Here is a 26,513-nt window from a genome sequence, read left to right as displayed (position 1 = left end):
TATTTTAATAACTAACAAACATAAATGTTATTACGTTTTTTGCAATGAGATTCTGTAAATTTTGATATAAAATTACAAATGAATCGGTTTACTTTTACAAGCAACAACTACTGATTGATGTTAACAAATCCGAACAAAAACACAGCGAAACAACGAAAAACAACGAACAAGTAAATGAATCATATTAGCTGGTAAGCCACTTCAGGCTATGTTTTGGCATGTTACAAATAGAGAGTAATTGAAGTTGTGATAATACAGTTGTTTACAAATTGCTCATGGAATAAACTATGCTTTATTTAAAAAATCCAAAACGATAAAACTGATCTTTCCCCTAGCACCGCTCGGTCAACCAGATCTTTACATATAATATAGGACGGGACATTTATTGTAGCATTAATAGAATTCAAGATTCAACTCAGGCGTTCAATGATCAGTATGGAAAATAAAATTAAAACTTCTACGCGAAATGCTGGAAGACCAAATTACATCCGCGAAGTACTCTGTATAACCTTTCCTGGGAGGTAGCAGGTGTTCAAATAGTTCCAAACAGACCTGATGGCATTTCCCGTTCTTCATAGGATTGTTGTTGGTGGGTTTATGAAGTATTCTAATTTTCTAAAGAGTTTGTCTGTCTACCTGATTAACACGTCATGTTCTTCGTACAAGCGAATGACCTTTCTAAGATTTTTCTCAGAAGTTTCAAGCTTAGGAAAAACCTTTCATGTGACAAATTACTTGTTACTGTTTGCAATATTTTTAAATTATTGCAAATAAGATAATTGCCAAAATAAATAGGATATTTACATACAATTTTAATGTGCGCCTATAAGAAATGTACGTATTTTTAATTTATACCATGGCCATGATAGTACATATAGTAAATTACAAACCTTTGAGCATTGCATATAGCCCAGTTAAATTAGACTATTGGGGTGAAATAATTCCCGGAGAACTGGACATTTTTTCGAACGTTCCTTTTGTTCATTAGATTGAAGAAAATAAAAAGTCCTGATGGGTGGGGGTCGAGCTTGACTAAGGGAAGGGCTCTAATGTGACTTTTTTAGTTTTTCGCTTATATATCGGAATCTGTAAGTCATATTGAAAAGTGTTAAATACAAAAATATAGCTGACAAAATTCCCTACAAAAATGACTGTATGCATTTTTTTGTATGACTTAACCGTTTAAAGCTAAAGGTTAAAGAAAATAACCGTATGTGTTTTATTTGCATGGATGATGAAACAGGCTCGAAAAGATAAAGTCTTATCATTGGCCTCAATGAGCAGCACTAGCAAAATTAATAACATAGTGCATGTGGTAGATCCACTACTCGTATTTCAACGAGTTGCAATTTCAAAGAAAAATGACGAGGATCTAGAGGGCCTTCTATGCTACGAGCTGCACCTTTCCCCTTATAGCTCTGTTTGATGAAAGAGAGATGAGAAAGACATAAGTAATCTTTATATGATTTTTTCCATGTTCACTAGTTTAGTTAACTCCGTAAGAAATTAACTTCAGAATTAAACACAATCATTAAATCCATTTAAATTCAAACTCTAAACCGAACAACCAACTGTAAACAATAGTTATTTGTGTAACTAGTGGGCAAAGTGGTACTTTGCTGCACACGAGAGCAATGTTTACGCGGAATGATCTCGAGTGCAGCAAAGGCCTTTTGCACTCGTGTTACACATTATATTTTTCCTACAGTCACTATAAAGCATGTAAATATTTAGTCCTTCAAACACTATACAACACGTTTTTAAGTTCAGCTGGCAACACAAACAGGTGCCCTAGAGAAAGTAGTACCCGGTCCGTATCACTCCGCTATTTTTCCTCGGCAAGAAATGTGCTACGCGACTTGAGAATATAGTTCCGTATGTTTTTGTAATTTGATGTGGTTTCCGCGCCTAAAAAAATGCTTCAAAGGTATTTTCTTGTTTATCAAGATCGTAGGAATGTTTTAAAATGTTTAAGAGAAAAGTCCAGAAAGTTCAGAAATACCGAAACTATAAACACGAAATGACAGGTTAAATCGTAGCTATAATAGTCAACGAGCTGCTCGATATCACAAACTGTCACAGTTTTACTGTCATTACCTAACACAACCAACCAAACTTGCTGTAATATAAAAAAATATATACGATAAAAATCGAATGAAAGCCTACTAATAAATAAATAAAATTGTCCTGTTTACAAAATAAAATTATAAATGCCTAAAATTTATACTGTACAAAAAATGTACAGTTAAGAAGTAATCGAATTCTAAGCAAAATATTTGACAAAAAGTTCGTCACGGAGAGGGATTTGACCTGGATACCTCATGAACACCAGTCGAGTATGCTTTTCACTACTTTTATATATTATCAGCAAGTTTGGTTTGTTAGGTTAGGTTATGACAGTTTAATTTTGTAATAAAAAATTATATAATTAATTTTAAAAAATTTTCAAATCGACGTGAGGGGTTCTAGCACAATGCGCGATGTGTCCGACTTCTTTGCAGAGTGTTTACTTCGGCTTCTGACCAGGCGCCTGAGACACGCTAGTCTCGGCGCGCGGTGTCACTTTTGATTTTGACGCTACTCGGACAGTTGAAAACTCGGACACTTGATATTTCGATATTTTAAAAAATAATTTAAAAACTCGGACAAATGAAAGTTCAGACAGTTGATTTAACCAAATATTATTATTATTTAAACCATACTCGGACAACTGATTTTACTAATATTTTGTATTTTTAACAAACTCGGACAAATGAACCTCACCCCAAAAGTTGAGCAATGTATTTCTTTAACATTTACTTTTTTAAGCTACCTGTAATAATTTCAGGACTTATTGGCAAAAAACATAAATAGTTACAGTAGCCATTTTGAAAAATCTGTCATATAAGGCCTATGTCTTCTTTGATATGAACCTAAAAATTTTTAAAGGACTTTCATTGAGAGAGAACTGTATTTGCATTAATTGATTTAAAAATACTAAAGACCCACATGTGTTCGCTATTTTAACTGGAGTTAGTAGTTATAATTTTCTTAAGCCTACCATTATGAATTTTGTAAAGTGTGAATAATCGTTACGATTGTTTAAAGCGGAAAAGACCACTGGAGTGAATAGTGTAGAGAGAAAAATTTGTTGTACCGCTTGATTTTATAAAAGTTCATTTCTTTTATTCAGAGATAGGCGTGAAAACTCCGTAAGTGAAAGCTACCTAGGGCATAATACATTTGTTAGTTTTACCTAAAATTGTAGAATCTCCATTTCCTACCATAAACCACACGGTATTAAAATTGATAAACTCACCACTTAATTTAAACAAACCATTTATTCTGTATATTTATTAGTAAGCTGTGTTGCGTAGAAAACACAATTTGCTGTTGAAACTCCGGCCTGTTTACATTAAAACGTACAAGCAAGTTTAATGTCATAACAGTGTCTTCTTATTGTTTCCATTTATACAAACTAGAGGTCGTCCAGTGGTCGAAAACTCGGCCAAAAATATGTGATGTACAGACTCTTCTCTATTTTAAGCCCATGTTGTAAATCAAATATATGATAGGGATTTATTTTGAAAGTGTCTTGAAAAAGGCATTTTGTATCAAGTTAAAAGTATCAAGTCCAAGTATGGTTTAAATAATAATAAATATTTGGTTAAATCAACTGTCCGAGCTTTCATTTGTCTGAGTTTTTAAATTATTAAAAAAATATCAAAATATCAAGTGTCTGAGTTTTCAACTGTCCGAGTAGCGTCGACATCAAAAGTGACACCGCGCGCCGAGACTAGCGTGTCTTAGGCGCTTGGTCAGAAGCCGATGTAAACCTCTTCTGCGAAGAAGTCGGACACATCGGACATAGTGCGAGAGCCCCTCACGTCGACTTAAGAAAAATTAAAAAATTAATTTCATAATTTTTCTTATATAAAATTATATTTTTTTATTATAAGACTAATTTTACAATTTTTAATTATAAAATTAAACTGTCATCACCTAACACAACCAACCAAACTTGCTGTAATATAAAAAAATTAAAATATATACAATAAAAATCGAATGAAAGCCTACTAATAAATAAATAAAATTGTCCTGTTTACAAAATAAAATTATAAATGCCTCAAATTTATAGTGTACAAAAAATGTACAGTTAAGAAGTAATTGAATTATAAGCAAAATATTTGACAAAAAGTTCGTCACGGAGAGGGATTTGACCTGGATACCTCATGAACACCAGTCAAGTATGCTTTTCACTACTTTTATATATTATCAGCAAGTTTGGTTTGTTAGGTTAGGTTAGTTTAATTTTGTAATTAAAAATTATATAATTAATTAAAAAAAAAATTCTAATTGATGTGAGGGGCTCTAGCACAATGCGCGATGTGTCCGACTTCTTTGCAGAGTGTTTACTTCGGCTTCTGACCAGGCGCCTGAGACACGCTAGTCTCGGCGCGCGGTGTCACTTTTGATTTTGACGCTACTCGGACAGTTGAAAACTCGGACACTTGATATTTCGATATTTTAAAAAATAATTTAAAAACTCGGACAAATGAAATTTCAGACAGTTGATTTAACCAAATATTATTATTATTTAAACCATACTCGGACAACTGATTTTACTAATATTTTGTATTTTTAACAAACTCGGACAGTTGAAAACTCGGACAAATGGACCTCACCCCAAAAATTGAGCAATGTATTTCTTTAACATTTACTTTTTTAAGCTACCTATAATAATTTCAGGACTTATTGGCAAAAAACATAAATAGTTACGGTAGCCATTTTGAAAAATCTGTTATATAAGGCCTATGTCTTCTTTGATATGAACCTAAAAATTTTTGAAGGACTTTCATTGAGAGAGAACTGTATTTGCATTAATTGATTTAAAAATACTAAAGACCCACATGTGTTCGCTATTTTAACTGGAGTTAGTAGTTACAATTTTCTTAAGCCTACCATTATGAATTTTGTAAAGTGTAAATAATCGTTACGATTGTTTAAAACGGAAAAGACCACTGGAGTGAATAGTGTAGAGAGAAAAATTTGTTGTACCGCTTGATTTTATAAAAGTTCATTTCTTTTATTCAGAGATAGGCGTGAAAACTCCGTAAGTGAAAGCTACCTAGGGCATAATACATTTGTTAGTTTTACCTAAAATTATAGAATCTCCATAGAACCAACCTATGTACAAGACAAAATTCCAAAATCATTAGATAATTTACTTACTTATTATTTACATTTCTATTTATTTACTATTTGTTCATAACTGTGATCACGGCCTAAGAGCCGAAACATGTTAGTTATTCAATAAATTAAAGGATACTAAATGTTTAATTATTTATTTCAATTACTAATATAAACTAGAGAACCCGTGCGGCTCAATTAGCCGCATAGTATGAAACATAACGCCGAGGAAAACGTTATGCTTAAATTCGAGTAACTCTATTTACATCTTAGAGTTGTTTAAACAAACACTTGTTAGGAACTAATTTTAAATATCTCTATTTGGGTCGTAAAAGGTTCACCTACATCATTTCTGGTCTCAGTTTTAACTGATAACTTCTAATGAATGCTAAACTATCTGCTTCAATTCGAGTTAACATGTTAAAACAAAGTTTTTCCAGAATTGAGAGTTGAAGAAAACTGTTGCCTTACTGATAGCTTGTGTTAAGTAATTTAAGTTTGGGTCATTTTATTTCTTTGATTTGAGACTTCCCTCTAATCAAACAAATTTTCTCCGTAGAGAATCCTGAAAAGTTGGACGATCTCAACCGTTTCATGTGCTCCATTTTTTACCCACAAACTCTGGGTTACTAACTGGACACCCAAAATATGCTTTGAATAGGCTAAAACAGCAACATCATTGAAAGTTGGTTAACCTATTTTAACGTGTTGTCTGTCAGTCACAGTGTCTTTTCTAGTATTCGTGGTCACAGTATATGCCCCACATCAGAACGTTCTCACGTTTTTCAGTGGATTTCCTCTTTTTATACCTGTCCCAAAGTTTTGAAAGTATGGATTCATATGTCGAAATACGTTGGATAACTCTTGTAGCTATAAAATTTGGATATCAATTTTCATTTTCTCTTTTTGAAAAGCGTATATTATTTGCCTCTCCTGAGTCTTAAAAATAAAACTTGACTGCAACTACTCGATCGTTAAATACATAAACACTAATTCCTTCACTTATGTTTGGTCTAATATTGCCACTAAAACTTTCAATAGCAAATGAGTATTTGAAACTTCTTATTTTTGACTCGAAATGTCTGGATTGTGCTGGTGAATTCAGTCCAAAAACTTTGTATAAGTTTGTCCGAAATACGGGCAACATAACATAGAAGTAAACAATCCATTTGAGTTTTTCTCAATTGAAGTAGAGACCGAGTAATACAAAAGTTAACAATAAAAACATAAGGTCCGCAAAGATTTGGTATAATCTTACTACTTGAACTTATCATAGTCAAGGCATTATTATAGTTTCTACTAAATGTTTTGAAATTTCTCAATCTGTCAGTGTCAGAAGTAAACATTTCTTGCATGCATTCATTTGATCGGTGATAAGGCAAGTTTACCTTACCACCGTGAAAACACCATGTGCTTTGTATATTGTTTCACTTCCGAAGTAAGTTGCATAGCATAACTGTCAAATATTATTCATCTCACCAAGTGCATTTGAATCTGGATGGGTATCTGTTAGACCAGGCCTCTCTTTGTCTACTCTCCTCATACGCATAAGATATATCTTATTATTAATCGTCTCCTCCTCCCGTTTTCAACATTTCTTCTTTGAACTTGAGGCATTTTCTGTTCTTCCAACAAAACTGATTAACTGTTTAACTTGGTCTTAACCTACTGAATATTACAAACATTAATATTTACTCCCAAAAAGCTAATGAGTTTCTTTATATAAACAGCTGTTTTTTGTTTTTAAATTTGTTCTGTGTATTTCTTATGGGGAAAACCCGACCTTTGAGAGGGTCTCACGCCCTTAAGAGTAAGAGTTTACACCAGTTTGAATTTTCCTGTTTGTGGTAAATTTAAGCGTAGCTGTGGTAGCGCTTAAGTAAGTATCAAGTATCAAGTAAGTAAGTAAGTAAGTATCAAGTAGTAGTCCATTGGAGTCTGGTGACTGTGGTGGCCAAGCAATTGATTCGCCCCTTCCAATCCACATTGGGAAAGTATTTCCAATGTAAATTCGCACAGTATTATCAAAGTGGGGAGGTGCACCATACGCTTGCTAAACTATTTGCTGACGCACATCCAACGGAGCCTTGGTAGAGTATCAGTAAGGACGTTGAGATACTGACAGCAGTGTAATGAATATGGAAGATCAATGAAAGGGCCAACTAACTGGTTTTAGAGTAATCCATCCCATACATTTACTTTAAACCATGTTTGGTTTCGACACTGGTGTATCACGTGTGGGTTTTATGTAGCATAATGATGTCCATTATGGATGTTGTAAATACCATCCCGAGTAAACTTGGACTCGTCTGTCCACAAAATCGTCTTGAGGAAGTCACGATGATCAAGTCAACTAACAGAGCGACATAACTGAAGTATCTGTAGACAATCTCTTGGTTCAATAATCTGCACTCGTGTGACCTGGTAGGGATGCAATTTTTTTTTCTTAATAGCTGAGAAATGTACCCAAGTCACGAGAAACTGTCCTTTTTCTTGTCCGCGGATCGTCCTCAAACCACCCCAACACATCTGACACAGCTTCTTAAACACACACACACACACACACACATCTTGTATCACGTTCCCAACAGAACGATGTTTAGTGCTCGTGGAAACTCGTATGGACACTGATGAATCTTCGTTCATTTGAAAGTCACCTATTAGGAAACTGAAGACTGTATTCACGCCAGATTATAGCCGCATTTGAGAACATATCCGGAATATAATTTATTTTTGTAAAAAAATACAACCGACTTCAAACGCTTTAAAAAGAATGAAATAATTTCAATAAAGTAAACTTTTGTATTAGGCAAGCTCACGTATTTTAAGTCGGCGCGGCTCTATGATGATTTTTGATACAAAATTGAAAGAGGGTGCCGATATTGCAGGTGACTATCTATATAACTAAAGGTGTTAATCTGCATGTCTTTTTCATAGTTATGCGTTAAGTGTTATTTTATTACCGTAATCAGAGATCGGCATTATAGTGGTATTAACAAGTATCTTTAAAAAGATTATAACGCATTTAAATGTTTCTAACTTGGAAAAGTAACGTTTTAATACTAAACTAGCTTCTTTTCCCTATCATAATATCAAACTAAATTATTTTCCTATTCATATAGAACATTTGTGTGTGTTATTTTCATAATGCATTTATTCTGAAGTAAACATAAAATACAAGAAAATATTTCCTTTAATATATAAACAAAACAGTTCAGTATGTTTTTTATATATTTATGTTATCCAGCTACAATTTATTGATTTTCAAAATACACACAATATTTAATTTCAATCATATTTGCAGTTTGAGCCGCGCCGACTTGAAATACGTGAGCTTGCCTAATACAAAAGTTTACTTTATTGAAATTATTTCATTCTTTTTAGAGCGTTTGAAGTCGGTTGTATTTTTTTACAAAAATAATTTATTTCATGATTTTTAGTGACTGTATAATTTTTTTATGTATTAATTACTTGAGGTTTTTTGATAAGCAAAACTGTTTGAAACAATCAAAAGTTCCACAGAACAATCATTATTTTAAAACTGCTTGAGTCACCTGTTCAGGTTACATAATCAATGGGTATGAAAATAAACATTTTTTGATATTCCTTAAGAAAAAAAAGAGTTGTCCATTACATTTTTTTTTTGTCCTAAGGACGCTAGGCACGAACGAGCCTGGGATTGTTTTTCACATTACTTCAGGCTAGACCTAGGGGTTGCGGCATTATCACTTAGATAAAATCCATTGGTGACTTGGCGGGGATCGAACCCGGGACCTCAGGGACTGAAGTCCCGCGTTCTAACCACTACGCCAGCTCGCTTCCCTGTCCATTACATTAGGCCAAATGAAATGTCAGACATCGTCGTTTCCTGCAATCGGTGTACTTCTACATTATAAAAAAAATACAGTAACGTCCCAAGCCTTTTGGAACAATATGAAAGTTATTCCTCAACCGCCAGCACTAAAAAATCTCTCAAAAGTGGAAAATTGGTCATTAACACGTATGGTACCTTTGGAAAATATTATATGAAAGATTGGTTCAGCTAAAAGTGGTGTAAGTCATGTAGGGGGTTTTGTTTGCTCAAGATATAGCCTAGTCGAAATTGCAAATCATCTTCCTCTAGGACTTTCCGAAGCAGGCATAATAGTATTGATATGTTATAGTAACTGGGTAGAGAATATTAATAAACATTCCACATCTGCAAATGAAATATGTATATAAAAGATTGGTTCAGCTAAAAGTGGTGCAAGCCATGTAGGTGGTTTTGTTTGCTCAAGATTGTTAATTAGGTATAATAATACCTAGTCGAAATTGCAAATCATCTTCCTCTAGGACTTTCCGAAGCAGACATAATAGTATTGATATGATATTAGTAACTGGGTAGAGAATATCAATAAACATTCCACATCTGCAAATGCATGTTTAGTAATTAAAATATTTAACACTTTTAAGACAATTGACGATTATGCACTGTCACACTTCTTAGGTAGTGTAAGGAATAATTGCATTTAATTTATATTTAGACCTGTTTTACGAATGCTTTGGTTTTCACAATACACCTTTATTTGTCAATATCATACAGCTATTCACTGAAACATATATGTTTTTGTAATTTAGAATATTCTATACTAAAAACAGAATTACTGTATACACAAATCAGGTCAAACGTTAAAATACATTTTTTATAGTAACCAAAACAAAATGCATTTTTCTCAATGTAATTCATTTAGGCTCCATGGCAAGAAATAGTTTATTGATCAATATGAAGCAACTGTTTCATGAAGAATTGTCTGTAGCTTCATTTAAATGGTTTCAACTAACAGCTGTAGGAATGTTATTATTATTTATTGCCTTCTCTGCACAAATGTAAAAAAAATAAATGTTGAATATTTAAGGTTTTTAGAATTTTTCACCGAAACAAATATTATACTTAAACATAATATATAAGGTACCAAATAGAAACTCTCCTGGTTATTTTGGTGGTGGAACCACACTGATCGATAAAAGAATCACAGAGAAATTGGTGAACATACATAGAAAAAAAAAACATCGCCACAAACAAATTGAGAACCTCCTCCTTTTGTTGGTAGTGGGGAAGTCGGTTATAAAATCATATCAAGATACTTCGTTGGTGAACACCGACATAGCATTAAACAATTAAAATATTTTCCAAGTATGTTCATAAAATTGTTAATAATTTGAATGTTTACAAGCCAACAATTGAAATCAGCTGGTTTTGTAAACAAAGTTTAACACCCAGCTATTCATCAGATGTCAGCTGATTAAAAGATAAGTAAGAAAATAACAGAGACTGTATTACATTTGGTTCAATGTTTTGATTCCAAAAACTCTGACCTTGACGCAGTTTTGACCTAATTTTTCGAACTTTTAATTCAGCAATAACCTTATGGGTTACATCATTTTAAAGGGCATGAAATGTGGAAGTTTCTTACGTAATTTGACAAAACATTACATTAGTGTTAATAGTTGTAACACCACTTTGAAGTTATAAAGAAGTAGGTAATTTACAAACTTCTTTATTTATGTTATGTGAGACATACAACGGTGAAAATATGATTGTATGTTAAAGATGTTGCAATGGTTTTGTAGGAAATTTTACGCTCTTTTCATTGGTATAAGTTATTATATTGTACATGCATTGGCTTAATTTCTACGCTCGTTTTAGTGAAGCTATTACAGGTAATTTTAAAAATTCACATAATTGGGCATTACAGCCTAACAGGTGGGGTTAGAAAATTTTTGTTTGGCATTTTTCGTTCCTTTTAGTGAGTAGAATAACTGGTAAAAATTAACGCACTTAATAGAAACTCACCCTGTATATATATATATATATATGTGTGTCCGTTAGCACGATAACTCGAGCAAAAATGATCCAATTTGCAGAGGTTGTAAAAAAAGATAATAATTTTAATAAACAAATTTATATACAAGAAATAACTGCATAGAAATTGACACTAATAATAACATGTTACACTGGAATTAAAAATCCAAATATTTAACGAAATGGTTAGTTATAACAAGTTACAATAGTATCATCAGTTGATGAGAGTATTATTGTGACATGAGATTAGGAGGCACAGGAGGCAGGGGTGGGGGGACCAGATGGGCTGATAGCCACCACATGAGTAGAGGCTGCAGCCCAGCAGTGAACAAAAGGAAGTAGAGCCTTCTCTTGTTGCCTCCTCCTCCGCCATAGCCACTGTACTCCTGGGTAGACGTCACCTCTGCCAGGACTTGCCACTTGAGTGACCTCATCTGTAACATACACGAGTTAACGAACCTTGTCCGTCTTCAGTCTTATGTAGTATTCACAGGATTACTAGTTTCGGGTCATATGATCCATTGTCAAATTTAGCATAAAATTCAAAGTGTTTAAAATACATCTAAAAAAAAAACCGAGAAAGCCACATAATGGTAATATTTAAAAACAGAAAACATTTAACTAAACACTAGGCTGGCTACATTCATTAAACAAAGTGACACAAGCTGCGCGGCAGACTTGACAGAACTGTTATTATTAAAATAGTTCAATAAGTTTCCGTAAAGAAAAGTTCATTTATTTAGATGATAAATTGAACTTACCATGAAAATTGCAAGGGAAAATCCACAATAGATAAGGCCTATGTAGTATCCAGTTTTATTCAAAACTATGCTGAGAAGTACCGCAGTTATGATCCTAAAAAAAACAAAAATCAAAATTGTAAAGAAATTTTTACTGTATTTTCCACTAATATATAAATTAAGTATTTATATATTACATATATTATATATATGTAATATATATATATATATGAATATACTTGTAATATATAATATCCTTATATATAATACGTGAAGGCGATTTCTACGAAACACTACTCCTCCGTTAATAATGGACGGATTTTTACAAACGACGTGTCAAAATAAAGTATTTTTTGTGTAGACGCCCCCTTTCACCAATTCCTGTAATAAGCATCATCGGGCTTTGCCCCACAAGCCATCAAAGTTGGAGTTTCTCCCATAAGATTAACATGGGGGAATCTAAATATTTAATTGGAAACTTTGTCCCCACTAATTTGAGAGAACGGCTGGGCGTAGAAACTTGGTAGAGGTGTCCAAAGAAAGGTCTTGGTCTGTAGATGAGTTATCAAAAGAAAAACTAAGCAAAATCCTTTAGGACTCTGCCCCAGAAGCCTTTAAAGATCCCTCCACAGAGTTGTTTACATTTTGGCCATGCTAATAACACTTTTAGCGAATTTCCCTATAGGGAAGTAGCTATTACCGTAGGTCTCATGGTAAGACCTGGGCGCGGGACCGATTTACTTTTTCATTTTGATGTCCCCAGAGGCCAAAAACACTAATCGTTCAAATTCATATATATATATATATTTATATATGTGTCCGTTAGCGCGATAACTCGAGCAAAAATGATCCGATTTCGATGAAATTTGGTATAAACGTGTAAACCTACGTTTATTCGAACGAGTTCGCGAACCAGCATGATTGGACTATGGGAACGGGGGTTTATGGGGGGTATTATGGGGTAAAAATGGGGTTTTCCCATTTTTGACCCTAAAAATAAAAAATTTTGCAATTTCTTTTTAAACCGTTTTGTAGAGCTTAAAAAAATAAATAATTTAGTATATTGAAGCGCTGTTGTATGCCTAACGGTCCCGGAGAAAATTAAAAAAATAGTGTAATTTAAAATTCCCGTGTTATTCTTATGGAGAAAATGAAAATTGTTGTAGTTTACTTATTTATGGATATATATTGATAAAATTTGGCAAATTTATTTATTTCATCCTATACTATTGACTATTGACATATAGTCATAAAACACTTTTTACCTTTCCCGTAGCAGCAGACCTAAGCACTCATTAAATCTAATGTTATTTAAATAGGGGATAAAATATGTCTTATTTATGGAAATATTTGAGCAAAAATGTAATAAGACGAGTTGAAATTCGCTTAGTCTGCAGGTTTGCTGCGGCGGGGGTATTTAATGAAACAGCTGTTCATTTTTAAATTTTATTTCAACAACACACATTTATTGGGAGTTACTGAATTCTACCAAATAAGTATTTGCAATGTTATTTTCTGATTTTAAAATTGATTTTCTTCTTGATCATCTCATGTTTTGCAATATAACGTTCCATTTCGAAATCAGTGGAAAATCCTTTTATCACAGCAATTCTTAAATTATTTCTTATTGAACTATCTTATATCTATTGTATGGGTTGGTCTCTGCCTTTTTCACCAATTTTGCCTACATCTATCTATCTATATATATATATATATATATATATAATACGTGAAGCCGTATTTTGTTAACGCAACTCCTCCCTTATTTGTGGACCAATTTCAACGTTTAACGTGTCAAAAGATTCGTCTCAATATGTAGTTTTGCAATAAGGTTTTAGAACTTAAAAATGTCTACTTTTAAGGGTGTGAGACCCTCTCAAAGGTCGGGTTTTCCCCATAAGAAATACATAGAACAAATTTAAAAACAAAAAAACAGCTGTTTATAAAAAGAAACTCATTCGCTTTTTGGGAGTAAATATTAATGTTTTAATATTCAGTAGGTTAAGACCAAGTTAAACAGTTAATCAGTTTTGTTGGAAGAACGGAAAATGTGTGAAGTTCAAAAAAAAAATTTTGAAATCGGGAGGACGAGACAATTAATAATAAGGTATCTTATGCGTATAAGGAGAGTAGAGAAAGGCCTGGTCTAACAGATACACATTCACTTGGTGAGATGAATAATATTTGCCAGTTCTGCTATGCAACTTACTTTGGAAGTGAAAAAATATACGAAGCACATAGTGTTGTCACGTTGGTAAAATAAACTTGCCTAATGTCAGATCAAATGAATTTATGCAAGAAATGTTTACTTAAATATATAATATTTTTACATGTTGCCACTGATCTGAGCGCTACCCTCATCTCCATTCATACTTGGCTTAAAATACCTACATTTGTATGGTCGCCATTTTATAAAAAAATATTAAAGCTGTCCTATATGCATTCGCCGCTTGTCGGACCTTATGCTGAGCAAGCGTTTCAGTAGCTCGCCGTGAAGCAGTTGTTATTGTGCTCGTCAGCAAGCTTGCTGCTTGTTCTTCTATATTGTCTCATTTCGTTGATACTCGGCAACTCTTCTGGCATTTTTAGATTTTTGAGATAAGTTACTTTTTCTCTTTGGCATATAAATATATCAATTTAAGAGTTAGTTATAATAAAAATAGTAAATTTTAAATCAAAATACAATTTTAAAGCAGAAACAAACATTCGTCATAACAACACTGCAGGATCATAACAACTAAGCTAACAATAATAACATCTAACAGCTGTGATTATTAAAGACAATTAATTGAAGAGGACAAAATCAACCGAACATAAGTCAAATATATGTATACAATAGTTTTATAAGTTTTATAAAATCCTCTTTGGCTCAGGTTAACCCCCCCCCCCCCCCAGCAGTGTCCCTAGTTTTGGCCTTAATGTTTGCCTATTTTTTGCGCATTTGCAAGGTTTTATTAAAACGGATCTGAGAAGCTTAAAAACAATGTTAATTATACTGTTCTATATACCATTTTCTTTGGAAAATCATGGGCTTCAATATTATACATAAAACATAAGGAACATTCGTTTCAAAAAAATCTTTTTGGTAAAAAAAATATTTTGGAAATAAGTTCGCGCTCAATGAAATTGTATAAATTATAGGCCTCTAAATATTTGAAAATAGCCACTTTGTTCTAAATTTTATGAGGATTACAAATATATAATAATATAAGGAAGTAGATTTGCAAATAAATAAGTTATGGGCAAAAAACAGATTTCAGTACATAGCGTTTAGCTAAGAATGCATAGCCTAACCATAGCTAGGAATCTGGCTGATAATTTACATCAATATCACTACCTACTTCATCCGGATCGTCAACCAGCCCTTCAAAATCACTTAAATCTTATTATAATGCACCACGTATATCACTACTTTTGATTTTTAACACTAAAACAATGATAAACGTAATAAAACACATCAGTCATCGGTGCGAGGTTAACCAAGCTGTTTACAAATACGCACGTCAGCTGTCTGCTACAATTATGATCGGCTCGAGAAAAAAAGCGCTTAGGGTCAGACCTAGGGAGAAAGCTTAGAATCTGCCAAATAAAACGATACCTAACTCGATCCAGTTCAATCCGATTTTGTCAGTCATAGAGCCTTCGCCGTAAACAGTGTTTGTGAGTCGAAATTTCGACACAAAACACTACACAAAAAAAAAATTAAAAAAATTTCTGAAATTTCGACAAATAACACTCGGAGGGTTAGATAGGTTTGCAGCAAAACACATACTAAATAAAAACACATCTTAGTTGTCTAAATGAAAACAAAGTTAATAGCAAGTGCAAGTTAATTAATTATGTTAAAATGGGAAAAATAACATGACCAGGCACTGTAATTAAACATGGATCACCAGCCACACTCACAGATCGTCATCAAAAAAGGTTCAGATATTACAACAGGATTCAAACTACTTGCAGTATCCAAACTAAACTCAATGGGAAAAGAGAGGTTACCATTGATTATAGAAAATAAAATTAACCCTTTTTCCAATGATTTAAAAGTCAACTGCAAACAGCTTAGTTTTAAAATATTGCCAATGATTCAGTGGCGTAACAGATTTTCACGGGCCCCGCTGCAAACTTTTTTGGGCCCCCCTCTCATGAGTTATTTTTAGACCACCGATACTACGTAAGTTCATTCAAAGAAGTTATGGAGAATCTGTTGACGTTCCTTAAAAACGAGGTAGAGGGAGAACAAAAAGTCTCCATGGCATTGGAAGGGTTTGGAATTGCAAGTACCAAACACGATATAAAACATCCCTCAAGTTCCTCTCAAGTTTTGTGGGGATCTTCTATGAAAACAAATAAAGGTTTTGAGAAGCAAAAAAAACCTAAGCCTTTTGAGAAACAGCCTTCGGTGGCGACACTTATATTGAATACGGAAGGTACTTATTCATTGCATTGACTTGTGTGTTTTGTGATAAAAACCACGGATCTCAAGATTGTGTGAAAGCTTTGGATAGCTATGTCTCTTCTTGGGCGAAAAGATATTTTAAAGAAGAAAGGATCTTGTTTCAAGTGTTTGAAAGGTCGACACATGAGCAATTCCTGTAAAGCTATGGTAAAGTGTGCAGCTTGTTTAAGAAAACACTATCCGATTATGTGTGAAGATCTACAAAAGAAAACTACCCTTTCCCTAAATAAAACTGAAAAATCTGATTAACAGAAAACTATTTCTGAGGATAGTACAAGTCAGGCATTGGTGTCGAGTACTAGTAAATCAACAGTGGTTTACCTAAGCACACTTCTTGTGAAAATCGTCGTGGGAACCCAAGAACACAAAGTTTGTGCGTTGATGACTCTGGAAGCCAAAAAAGTTATATTTTGAAATCTTGTGCGACTGATTTAAAACTGAAGAGAATGGGTGAAACTGTGACGAGTCAAGAGATGTTTGGGGGACAGAAAACGAATTTAAGGTCTCATGGAGTTTATTCTGTAAAACTTAAATCCACAACTGATGGTTTTAATGAAGATTTCAAAGTTTTGGACACACCTCGTATCTGCAGATTCATACCAAAAGTGTCGGATGTCAAAATACAGGGTGCGGCAAAAAAACCGATCCATTTTCTGCAGAGCACAGTTCAGCGACAGGCCATCTGAGGATGATAGGAGTAGGCTCGCTGGAAAGCCTATACAATGCCATTTTTTGTAGTCATAGAGTAGTGGTCGCCTGAGCTACGTGCGATTGTTATGGAGTCATTTTTAAAAAGTATTGAATTCATTCATTGCATCTCAGCGGCATCGGCAGTTTCATGCATTCTTTCAATTTTCAATTAAGGCGACATGGAGAAGTTCCGTTGCGTATCACAATAATGCGGTGGGTTACTAACTTTAGAACAACGGCTTTTGAGTTGAAAAGAAAGCTGAACGGCCGTCCAAAGTCAGATCGGACACCAGACAACTAACATTCGATAGAGTTCGTGCTGCTGTGGAAAACAGTCCTCGTACTCTCGCCTGAAAACAAGCGGCTGCCTTGAACATGTCTGACTGCTCAGTTACACGAATTTTGAGGTTAATTTTCATCCCTACATATTATTAGAATAATAATCCGTTTATTTTTTTTATCCATACAGATAATCACGACGGAACCTCTCCATGTCGACCTAATAGAATAAAAGCACGGAACTACCACTGAGTTGCAATGACTGATTTATTACTTTTTAAAAACGACTAGATAACAACCGCATGTAGCTCATACAACCACTGCTCTATGACTACAAAAAATGGCATTGTATAGGCTATCCAACGAGCCTACTCCCACCATCCTCAGACGGCTTGTCGCTGAACAGTGCACTGAAGAAAATAGATCGGTTTTTTTGCCGCACCCTGTATATGAAAATCTCAAAGCAAAAGGTGTGATTTTGTCGGATTTTTGTGAATCCTCAAAAGAAGTAAGTAATATACAGTTGCTTCTTGGAGCTGACAGTTAGCCGAAATTGATTACATCGGAGTATGTAAATACCCCCGCCGCAGCAAACCTGCAGACTAAGCGAATTTCAACTTGTATGATTACATTTTTACTAAAATATTTCCATAAATAAGACATATTTATTTGCAATTTAAATAACATTAGATTTAACGAGTGCTTAGGTTTGCTGCTACGGGGAAGGTAAAAAGTGTATTTTTACCACACGTCAATAGTATAAGATAAAATAAATAAATTTTCCAAATTTTATCAACATATCAATAAACAAGTAAACTACAACAGTTTTAATTTTCTCCATAAGAATAACATGGGAATTTTAAAATACACAATTTTTGAATTTTCTCCGTGACCGTTAGGCATACAACAGCGCTTCAATATACTAATTTATTTCTTTTTTTAAGCTCTACAAAACGGTTTAGAAAGAAATTGAAAATTTTTTTGTTTTTAGGGTCAAAAATGGGAAAAACCAATTTTTACCCCATAAAACATACCATAAACCCCCATTCCCATGTTCCGATCATGCTGCTTCGCAAACTCGTTCGAATAAACGTAGGTTAACACGTTTGTACCAAATTTAATCAAAATCGGACCATTTCTGCTCGAGTTATCACGCTAACGGACACACATAATATATATATAAATATATATATATATAAATATATATATATATATATATATATATGCATTTGAACGGATGGTGTTTTTTGCCTCTAGGGACCTCAAAACAAAAAAAATTAAATCGGTCCCGGGTCCAGGTCTTACCATGAGTACTGCGGTAATAGCTTATTCCCTATATGGGAAATTCGCTAAAATGGGTAATGATTTGGCTGCTGTGAAAACAAAACTAGGATGGACACTAGTTGGTGAATCTGAATCAGACAGTGAAACTAGAATGACTTCTTCGATGTTATTCACTCTTACAAATCAAGTTAATCCATCGCACTTTCGGGAACTTGAAATTTTAGGAATTAAGGACCCTGGTACGAAAAAACTTCAGAGTGAAAAGGATAGTAAAGTAGCTGAGTTTTTTGAAAATACTGTTCAACAAGAAGATTCGTGGAGATATGTAGTGAAACTTCCTTTGACTGAAGGACAGCCTGTACTAGAGGACAACAAATACGTTGCAGAAAAGAGACTTTGTTCTACTACAAAAAAACTGAAACTTATTGGTAAGTACGATGATTATGATTCTGTGTTTGATTCATGGCTTAAGCTTGAAATAATCGAGAAAGTTCCCGAAGCTGAGATAAATAATATTAATGTACACTACCTTCCCCATAGAGGTTTTTAAGGAAAGTAGTACAACTAAGGTGCGCCCAGTGTTTGACGCCTTTGCTGTCGACACTAATGGTCATAGTTTGAACAATTCCATGGAAAAAGGTCGTAACTTAATTGAGCTAATACCACTTGTTCTACCTAATACAGACAAAATGCTATTGGTGTCATATCGGATATTGAATATAATAGTTAATCAGGTAAATAGCCCAGATATATAATGGAAAACGTTTTTATACTGAACAAATTATTAATACATCTTTTTAACAATTACATCACACCAAACCATAACATACAAAAGGTAAACAAGACAATTAACATTTGATCAGGTGATGATGTAAAGACAAGATTTGACGGGATTTGATCCGATCGTCGGCGGAACGCAGCGGGCGAGGTCATTTCGACGATCACGCCGTGACCACGGAATCATACCACCGATCGCGCCGTGACCGCGAGTCTTACCGACGATCATGCCTTGACCGTGGAGTCATAATGACTATCATGCCATGACTGCGGAGTCATACCGACGATCATGCCGTGACCGCAGAGTCAAAACGTCGATCGCGCTGTGACCGCGGAGTCATACCGACGATCGCGCCATGACCGCAAGTCACAAGTTTCTATACCTGTAAAATTTTACCCATTTTTTTGTTTTTATAGATCAGTGCCAAATGGTAAAAATTGATTTTGTTTGTCTTTTTAAGTAACTGCTATACTCAAGACTTGCTTTTTATGCTCAGGAAAAAATCCCGTCCCGTCCCGAAAATCGGAAGGAAATAAATTTCCCGTCCCGTCCCGTCCCGAACTAAAAATTCAATCCCGTCCATCCCTAGATATTATGGAAAACATTTTTATACTGAACAAATTATTAATACATCTTTTTAACAATTACATCAAACCAAACCATAACATAAAAAAGGTAAACAAGACAATTAATATTTGATCAGGTGATGATGTAAAGACAACATGAGACTTCTCTAACAGAAAAGGCATTTCTTCAGATTTCGGTATGCCCTGATGATAGAGACTGGTTAAGATTTCCATGGTGGGGAGGATATTGGGAGCAGTCAATACATGTGTTAAAGGACCTTCTTAAAAAAAACTTAGGTCGAACATCACTGTGTTACAAAGAACTGATGACGTTAGTATGTGAATGTGAGTGTATTAGGAACAGCCGTCCCTTGACTTATGTCAGTGACAACCCAAATGAACTTACTCCCCTCAGCCCTTCCTTATTCCTTTCAAGTCTTCCGAGGACTAAAATGACTGACCTTGATGAGCTTGAAAATAAACGTGTTCAGAAAAGACTACATTTTATACAAAAGCTTCGAAACGGACTTCAGATACGTTTCCATAAAGAATATCTGGGATTTTTGCGAACCACAAAGAAACATCAACAACATAAAACATTATCAGTAGGTGATGTAGTTTTGGTAGGAAATTAAAAGAAAAGATTGGAATGGATCCTGGCACGAGTAACTGAGTTGATTCCTGGACGTGATGGAATTGTTCGTCTTGTCAAGTTAAGAACGGCGAAAGGTGAAATTTTGCGACCTGTACAGAGGTTATATCCCTTAGAAATTAAATCTCAAGACAACTTTAATGGGAACTTCAAACCTGAGATGACACCATCAAATACTACAATTGACACTGATGGATTAACAACTGTAAACCAGGAAGAAACTCTCTTGTTGCAACAAGATCCAACAACGGACCACGTAAAAACTCGAAGTGGTCGAGAGATAAAACCACGGGAAATTCTGGACATGTAAATGGTTTTATACGAATTGTTGTATAGTAGAATAATTGTATAGTATTATTTTACCAAGTTATTGTTAGTTCTTTTTTTATGTGTATTAAGTGAAGTGTGAAGAACTTTTATTTTGATTAAGCAGACAGTTAAGGACTCTATCACGCTCAGGTCATTGTGACCCATGTGATATTTTTATTTTTTTGTATTTATTGCTGCAAAACAGTTTGTAATAAATAAAGAATTTTCTCTCTCTCTCTCTCTCTCTCTCTCTCTCTCTCTCTGTTGTACTGTTCAAGTAATTGACATTTTCTGATTTTCTGAATTAAGTGTTTGTAAATTGCCATCACTCCTCAATTTACAAAGGTGGGGAGTGTGTTAAGAATACAATTTAAAAGACTTTGGTTTAATTAACTACTGTACTGTATGGAACTAACATATGATCATATGTTTGATTTATTTTATTCTGATTTTTAAACAGAGCAGTAGTGATGTTATGAATTTTTAAGAATATAAAGTTTATTTTAGAAGTGAAAAAAACAGGTTTTTATTTAGTTATTTGTTAGAACCTGAAATCAGGGAATATTTAATATTTTTAAAGGAATTTTCCCAAAGTTGTAAAAATAGGCCTACTACGTTTTTGTTTGATATTTTTAGTCCATCAGAGACAAGTGACTTATATAGGTCCTATAAAATGTCATGAGTGAAGAGGATAGCTCTAGTACCCATACCAAAGAAATCAATTTTAAAATACCTTATTGCATATTGATGTTTTTTAAATTCAGATACATTTAGTTTAGGGGTCTGCGGTACAGAAAATTTAAGGTCGGTACGGTTCAGTACGGTACAATATTTTGTACCTCGGTTCTCGGTACAAAATCGGTACGGTACGCGGCTACCCGTATTTTTGCGGTTTTCTTCTCAGAACTGTATCTAAACCATTATTTTTAACTTTAATACATAGACATTACTATGAAAATGGATAGTATCCTACATTCATGGTTTTCTAACAACAATTACTGTACCACATATTATTAAAACAAAACCTTTTACTACTACGAGGATTGTGTCAAGAAAAATCACAGTTGAGATAAAGGCTTTACCTATTTTACTCTGAGATACTTTGAATAGCCATGATAAAGTAGTTTAAAAATAGGATAAGAGTTTTTATGAATAAACATGTTTGAAACATTTATTGACAAGATAATTTCACAAAACTGGTAAATTATTTCCAACCAACACAATGTCTAGTTGTTGTTTTTTTTTTAATTTTAAAAACATATAAAAGCATTCAGTAGAAGACAGTGTGGTTTTGCCAGCTGTTCACATCAGATGACAATGAAAAACTGGAGGTTATGATGAATTAATGGCAAAGACCATTTTTTTTATCAGCTTCAAAACTAGTTAAGTTATAAGATGGATACAATTCTTGCAAAGTTTTTTTCTGAAACTAAAATTTGGATTATCACAGAGTAAGATTTGATGTTGGGCAATTAGACTTTATAACTGTGTAAAAGGTGTGTATCCCTGAATTTATAAATTGCATTCTACACTTATTCACTGCCAAACATAATTCAGTAGAACCTTGATGAACCGAGAATTACACTAGCCTACATAACTTCATTACCCCAAGTAAAATACCAAGATAATTTTTATAATTGTATTTTAATCATATAATCTTAGTTTGTTAAAAATGGATTGTATGTTCAACAATAATTGCAGTCCATTATTGTTAAGCAGTATGGTCCCAAATTATTGTTTTTGATTTTGAAACATCACAGTTCATTTGACAAAATTATAGTTGAAGCAGCTCAATGTCAAGTCAAAGTCACGCTTGTGCAATAGTTTGTTTACATGCTTTCTCCAGACCACGGGGGAGGGGAGGGTCTGATAAGCCGTCTATTGTTCACCCCCAAGAAGGTCCGACCCTCATTAGTGCCGCTCGGCTGCACTTAGTGGGGAACCCAATACTGTACCACAAATCAATCTTTTAAATGAATACAAATATTTGGTAATAATTGTTTTATTAATATTCACCTTGAAATTTCTATAAATTTGGTGTAAAATTTGACAAAAATCTGCCATTTGGACCGATTATTAATACAATACCAAATACCAATAAAGTAGTACATTCATTGGTAATTAAATAATAGGTAAAAATTTACCGATTTTCGTCAAGTTTTACCCCCTGCTGTGCGCTATGTCACAAAAGCTGATAACGACATGGGTGATTAGTAACCATGGCAACTTGTTGAATGCGTGATGAAGGGAAACCCAAGAAATAGAAGAACAAAGAGAAAGAATAACGACGTTGTTATCTTTATACCCTTTTTACAATTTCCGTTATTGTTATCTTTATGTAAGATTTTATGATTTTGTTTTATAGGTTTATAAAATAATTCTTTTTAACTACGGGAATATCAATTTATAATTTATCAACGTGCTTCTCTTCTGAAACAGCAATACCGGATGCATAATGAAGGTCAATGGCCTAAAATATCACGATTGTGCAATATTGTATTTTGATGTTGAAATTAAAATCACGACAAAAGTTTGTATATATCCATGGTCGTCAATAGACACATAAAATATCCATAACAAATATTTTAATTTATAAAATAAGATTGTAGATTAGTTACAAGTTTAATATGTAGCCATAAACAGTTTTATGGCAGTAGGCAATGGCCAGCGGCAAATTCAATATTCACGAAAATACTGATTAAGTTAGAGATAACATTTAACAGTCATCATAAAACTATTATTTTTATGATAAAACAGAATTGGGGAAAGTCGTAAAGAAATAAAAGTGATAAAACTCAACAGTTCTTGGAAGTACTTCAATACAACAATTATTGTCGTGATAAAATGTTAATGGATTTGGGACTGCTAATGGGTTTTTTATTGCATCATCACGCTAGTAATAAATTATGAAGATCGTAAACAAACATCTGATAAGACTTTTATGTGCTTGGAACCAACTGCCGTTGACTACGATAGTAAACTGAAAGTAATTTATTATTATAATAGGCTGTACCGAACCGAATTTGTACCGTGTAAAATGCTGTACCGAACCGATGACGGTAATTAAGCTTGTACCGTACCGACTTTTTCGGTGCACCGCAGACCCCTAATTTAGTTATATTAAGTCATCCTTATATATAATATCTTTTTTATTAGATGAATTTCTAAAAAAAAATTCTGTTTCTTTATTGAACTGAAATTATTCTAAAAGTGATTAGTTACCTATGTTGATTATCATGTTAGTGAGGAGGAAGAAAAAGTAAGTAACTTACAAATAAATTTAATGCTGCAGCCAACAAGTAGGCTAGGCAAAATTTTTTTATAAGGCCTAATAAGTTCCTAATAATTAGGAAGTAACCATCTTAACTTAGAAAATTTGGTGTAGAAACTGGGTACCTATTTAGGCCTAGGCCTACTTTATGTGCAACTACTCGACTCGACTCGAGTTTTTACTCATATACTCGAGTCGAATTGAACAATCACTACTCGCCCACCCCTACAACCTTCTCCTAAGACCATACCCCTAAAACACAACTGGCCTGCGGGTGATAAAGACTGAATTGAAACTGAGACTATATGAGAATTAGTATTGGAACATATACAGTACTCACCCTACATATTTATAACCAGCATATGCAATGAGATCAAAAGTCTTGAGTTTGGTCTGTATGTTGGTGATGTAGAGGGTGACTAGAGCTACCAAAATCTCCACCACAGACCAGGCCAAGGCAGAGCTAGCCAAGACACCTAACACCTCGGGGGCAAATCTGTTCTGGGTCCCTAGTGCCAGGCCAGCTACCAGCACGTAACTGTAATATAACAAAATTATTAATAAATTATCTAGTGTGTACGGGGTGACTAAAGCTACCAAGATCTCCACCACAGACCAGGCCAAGGCAGAGCTAGCCAAAACACCTAACACCTCAGGGGCAAATCTGTTATGGGTCCAGGGTGTCTACTACATTCTGGATAAAAATTCATGGACAATTCCCGTACAATTAAGGACACTTTGGCATAACCTTTGTTGGTGCGATTATAGAATATATTTTCCTGATTTGTCAAACAGTATTAATCTTGTTCTTCACTGTAGTTGTACCAGAAAGAAAAGTAAGTAACAATATAATTTACAACACTAGAATTTATGAACTGGAGACACCCTATTATCTGAAGTACACACACTACACAATCTCACCTATTATAACACCTACAATAACATTACCCTGACGCCTGTCAAATCTGAATGATTTTGATTAAAAGTTTCTCTCTCTCTCTCTAGCATTGAATTTTAAGAAAATCATGGATCAAATACAGAAGGAGAAAATAAGACGTAAGGAGGAAGAGGAGGCTAGGAAACAAGAAGCCAGAAAGGCTAATGATTGTTCGGGGACCAGCAGTATGGCGGAGTCGGAGTCCGAGGCGGAGAAGCTAAGAAGTAAGAGAATTAGAAGTCCGGAGGAAAAGGAGAAAGAGAAAAAGCGGAAAGCCAGGAAGACTGAGGATTTGGAATCGGGTGAGGAAATTGAGGAGGATGATGAGGACCCATTAGTAGGCTTGAGCTTGGTATTGGAGAAGATGAAGGGATGGTTCAAGCAGCCAACCATCATAAAAATTGTGACAAAGCCTCAGAAGGAGAAGTTCGGGAGGTACCTAAACAAGTTCCAGGAAGAGCTGATAAGGGCTAGAGAGGATAGAGTCAGGATGGAGACAAGGTTGGAGGAACGAAGAGAGTTTTTGAAGATCGTGAGCTCAACTGTGCGGCATGAAATGGAAAATCTGGTCCGATCAGGCACATGTGGAGTGAGCTACTCTGCAGCTCTAAAGAAAGATTCCCCAATCGTTCCCAGAGGTCCGTGCTTCCACCGCCTAAGATTGTAACAGTGAAGAGTGACAATCAGGAGAGCGCCGAAGTTCGAAGCACCCTCAAGAGGTTAGTGAAACCGCAGGAAATAGGATTAAAGGTTAGAAGGATAGTTAACATCCGGAACGGAGTCATCGTGGAAGCAGAGAACGAAGAAGGAATAGACAATCTGATGAAAGAGAAATCTCTGGCGGATGCAGGATTAAAAGTTGAGAAGCCGACAAAGAAGAGACCCGTCATAATGATTTATGACATGAACGCTGAGCTGGCAGAAAACGAGGTTAAGGAAGAAGTCTTCAACAGAAATATGCAAGGAAGTGAAATTGAGCAGAAGACGGTACAATGACGGAGACAGTGCAAGAGACCCTGGAGAGAATGATACAAGGATTGCTGCCAGAGGATAGGGAAGAAGATGATACAGAGGAACAAGCAAGAATCAGAAGTAGGATGGCTGATGAAAGCACAGGAACAGATGAGGAAGATTTCACGGAAGGAGAGCTAAATGCATGCATTGCACTGCTGAAGGATAGTTTCCTATCCTATTGCTTTCGCCCCGGGAGTGGATGGAATAAAGAACAAAGTAGTTAAGAGAATGTTTGGAAGGATCAAGGGGACGTTGTTGAACCTTTACAACAAGATGTTGAGAGATGGCAGGTATTCTGATGTGTGGAAAAAAGGAATCGTCAAAGTTTTTCTAAAGAGTGAGGAAAAGGACCCAAATAAGGTTAAATCGTACAGGCCAGTTACCCTCTTACCTGTCTTAGGAAAGTTAGGCGAAAGATTATTAATAGTGAAAAGGATGAAAGAATGGATGGATAAATAGGGCAAATCCTCTACAATATGGATTCATGGAAAGTGTTGGAACGGTAGACACACTTCTGGATATGAGA

The 26,513-nt window shown here is 34.5% G+C and overlaps 1 protein-coding gene across 2 annotated transcripts in view; it reads right to left on the bottom strand.

Annotated features, from left to right (window-relative positions):
* Positions 1-11,095: 11,095 nt before the first annotated feature.
* The window catches only part of LOC128984336 (protein YIF1B), a 64,541-nt gene continuing 49,123 nt past the window's right edge, over positions 11,096-26,513 (bottom strand). The window contains exons 5-7 of one of the 2 annotated variants that reach the window (XM_054403647.1): positions 24,377-24,574; positions 11,773-11,866; positions 11,096-11,445 (exon numbers count right to left, since the gene is read on the bottom strand). In XM_054403647.1, coding sequence (XP_054259622.1) covers positions 11,242-11,445; positions 11,773-11,866; positions 24,377-24,574 — 496 coding nt within the window. In that variant the 3' untranslated portion in view covers positions 11,096-11,241. The remainder of the gene's footprint in view (positions 11,446-11,772; positions 11,867-24,376; positions 24,575-26,513) is intronic. The other variant, XM_054403653.1, reaches the window with a different exon arrangement.

This window comes from Macrosteles quadrilineatus, unplaced genomic scaffold, assembly GCF_028750875.1.
Source record: "Macrosteles quadrilineatus isolate MER2022 unplaced genomic scaffold, UCM_ALF_1.0 Scaffold_1__1_contigs__length_201487025, whole genome shotgun sequence".
Classification (NCBI taxonomy): Eukaryota; Metazoa; Arthropoda; class Insecta; order Hemiptera; family Cicadellidae; genus Macrosteles; species Macrosteles quadrilineatus.
The sequence above is the reverse complement of the archived record's forward strand: the minus strand, read 5'-3'. Positions and strand labels throughout refer to the sequence as shown.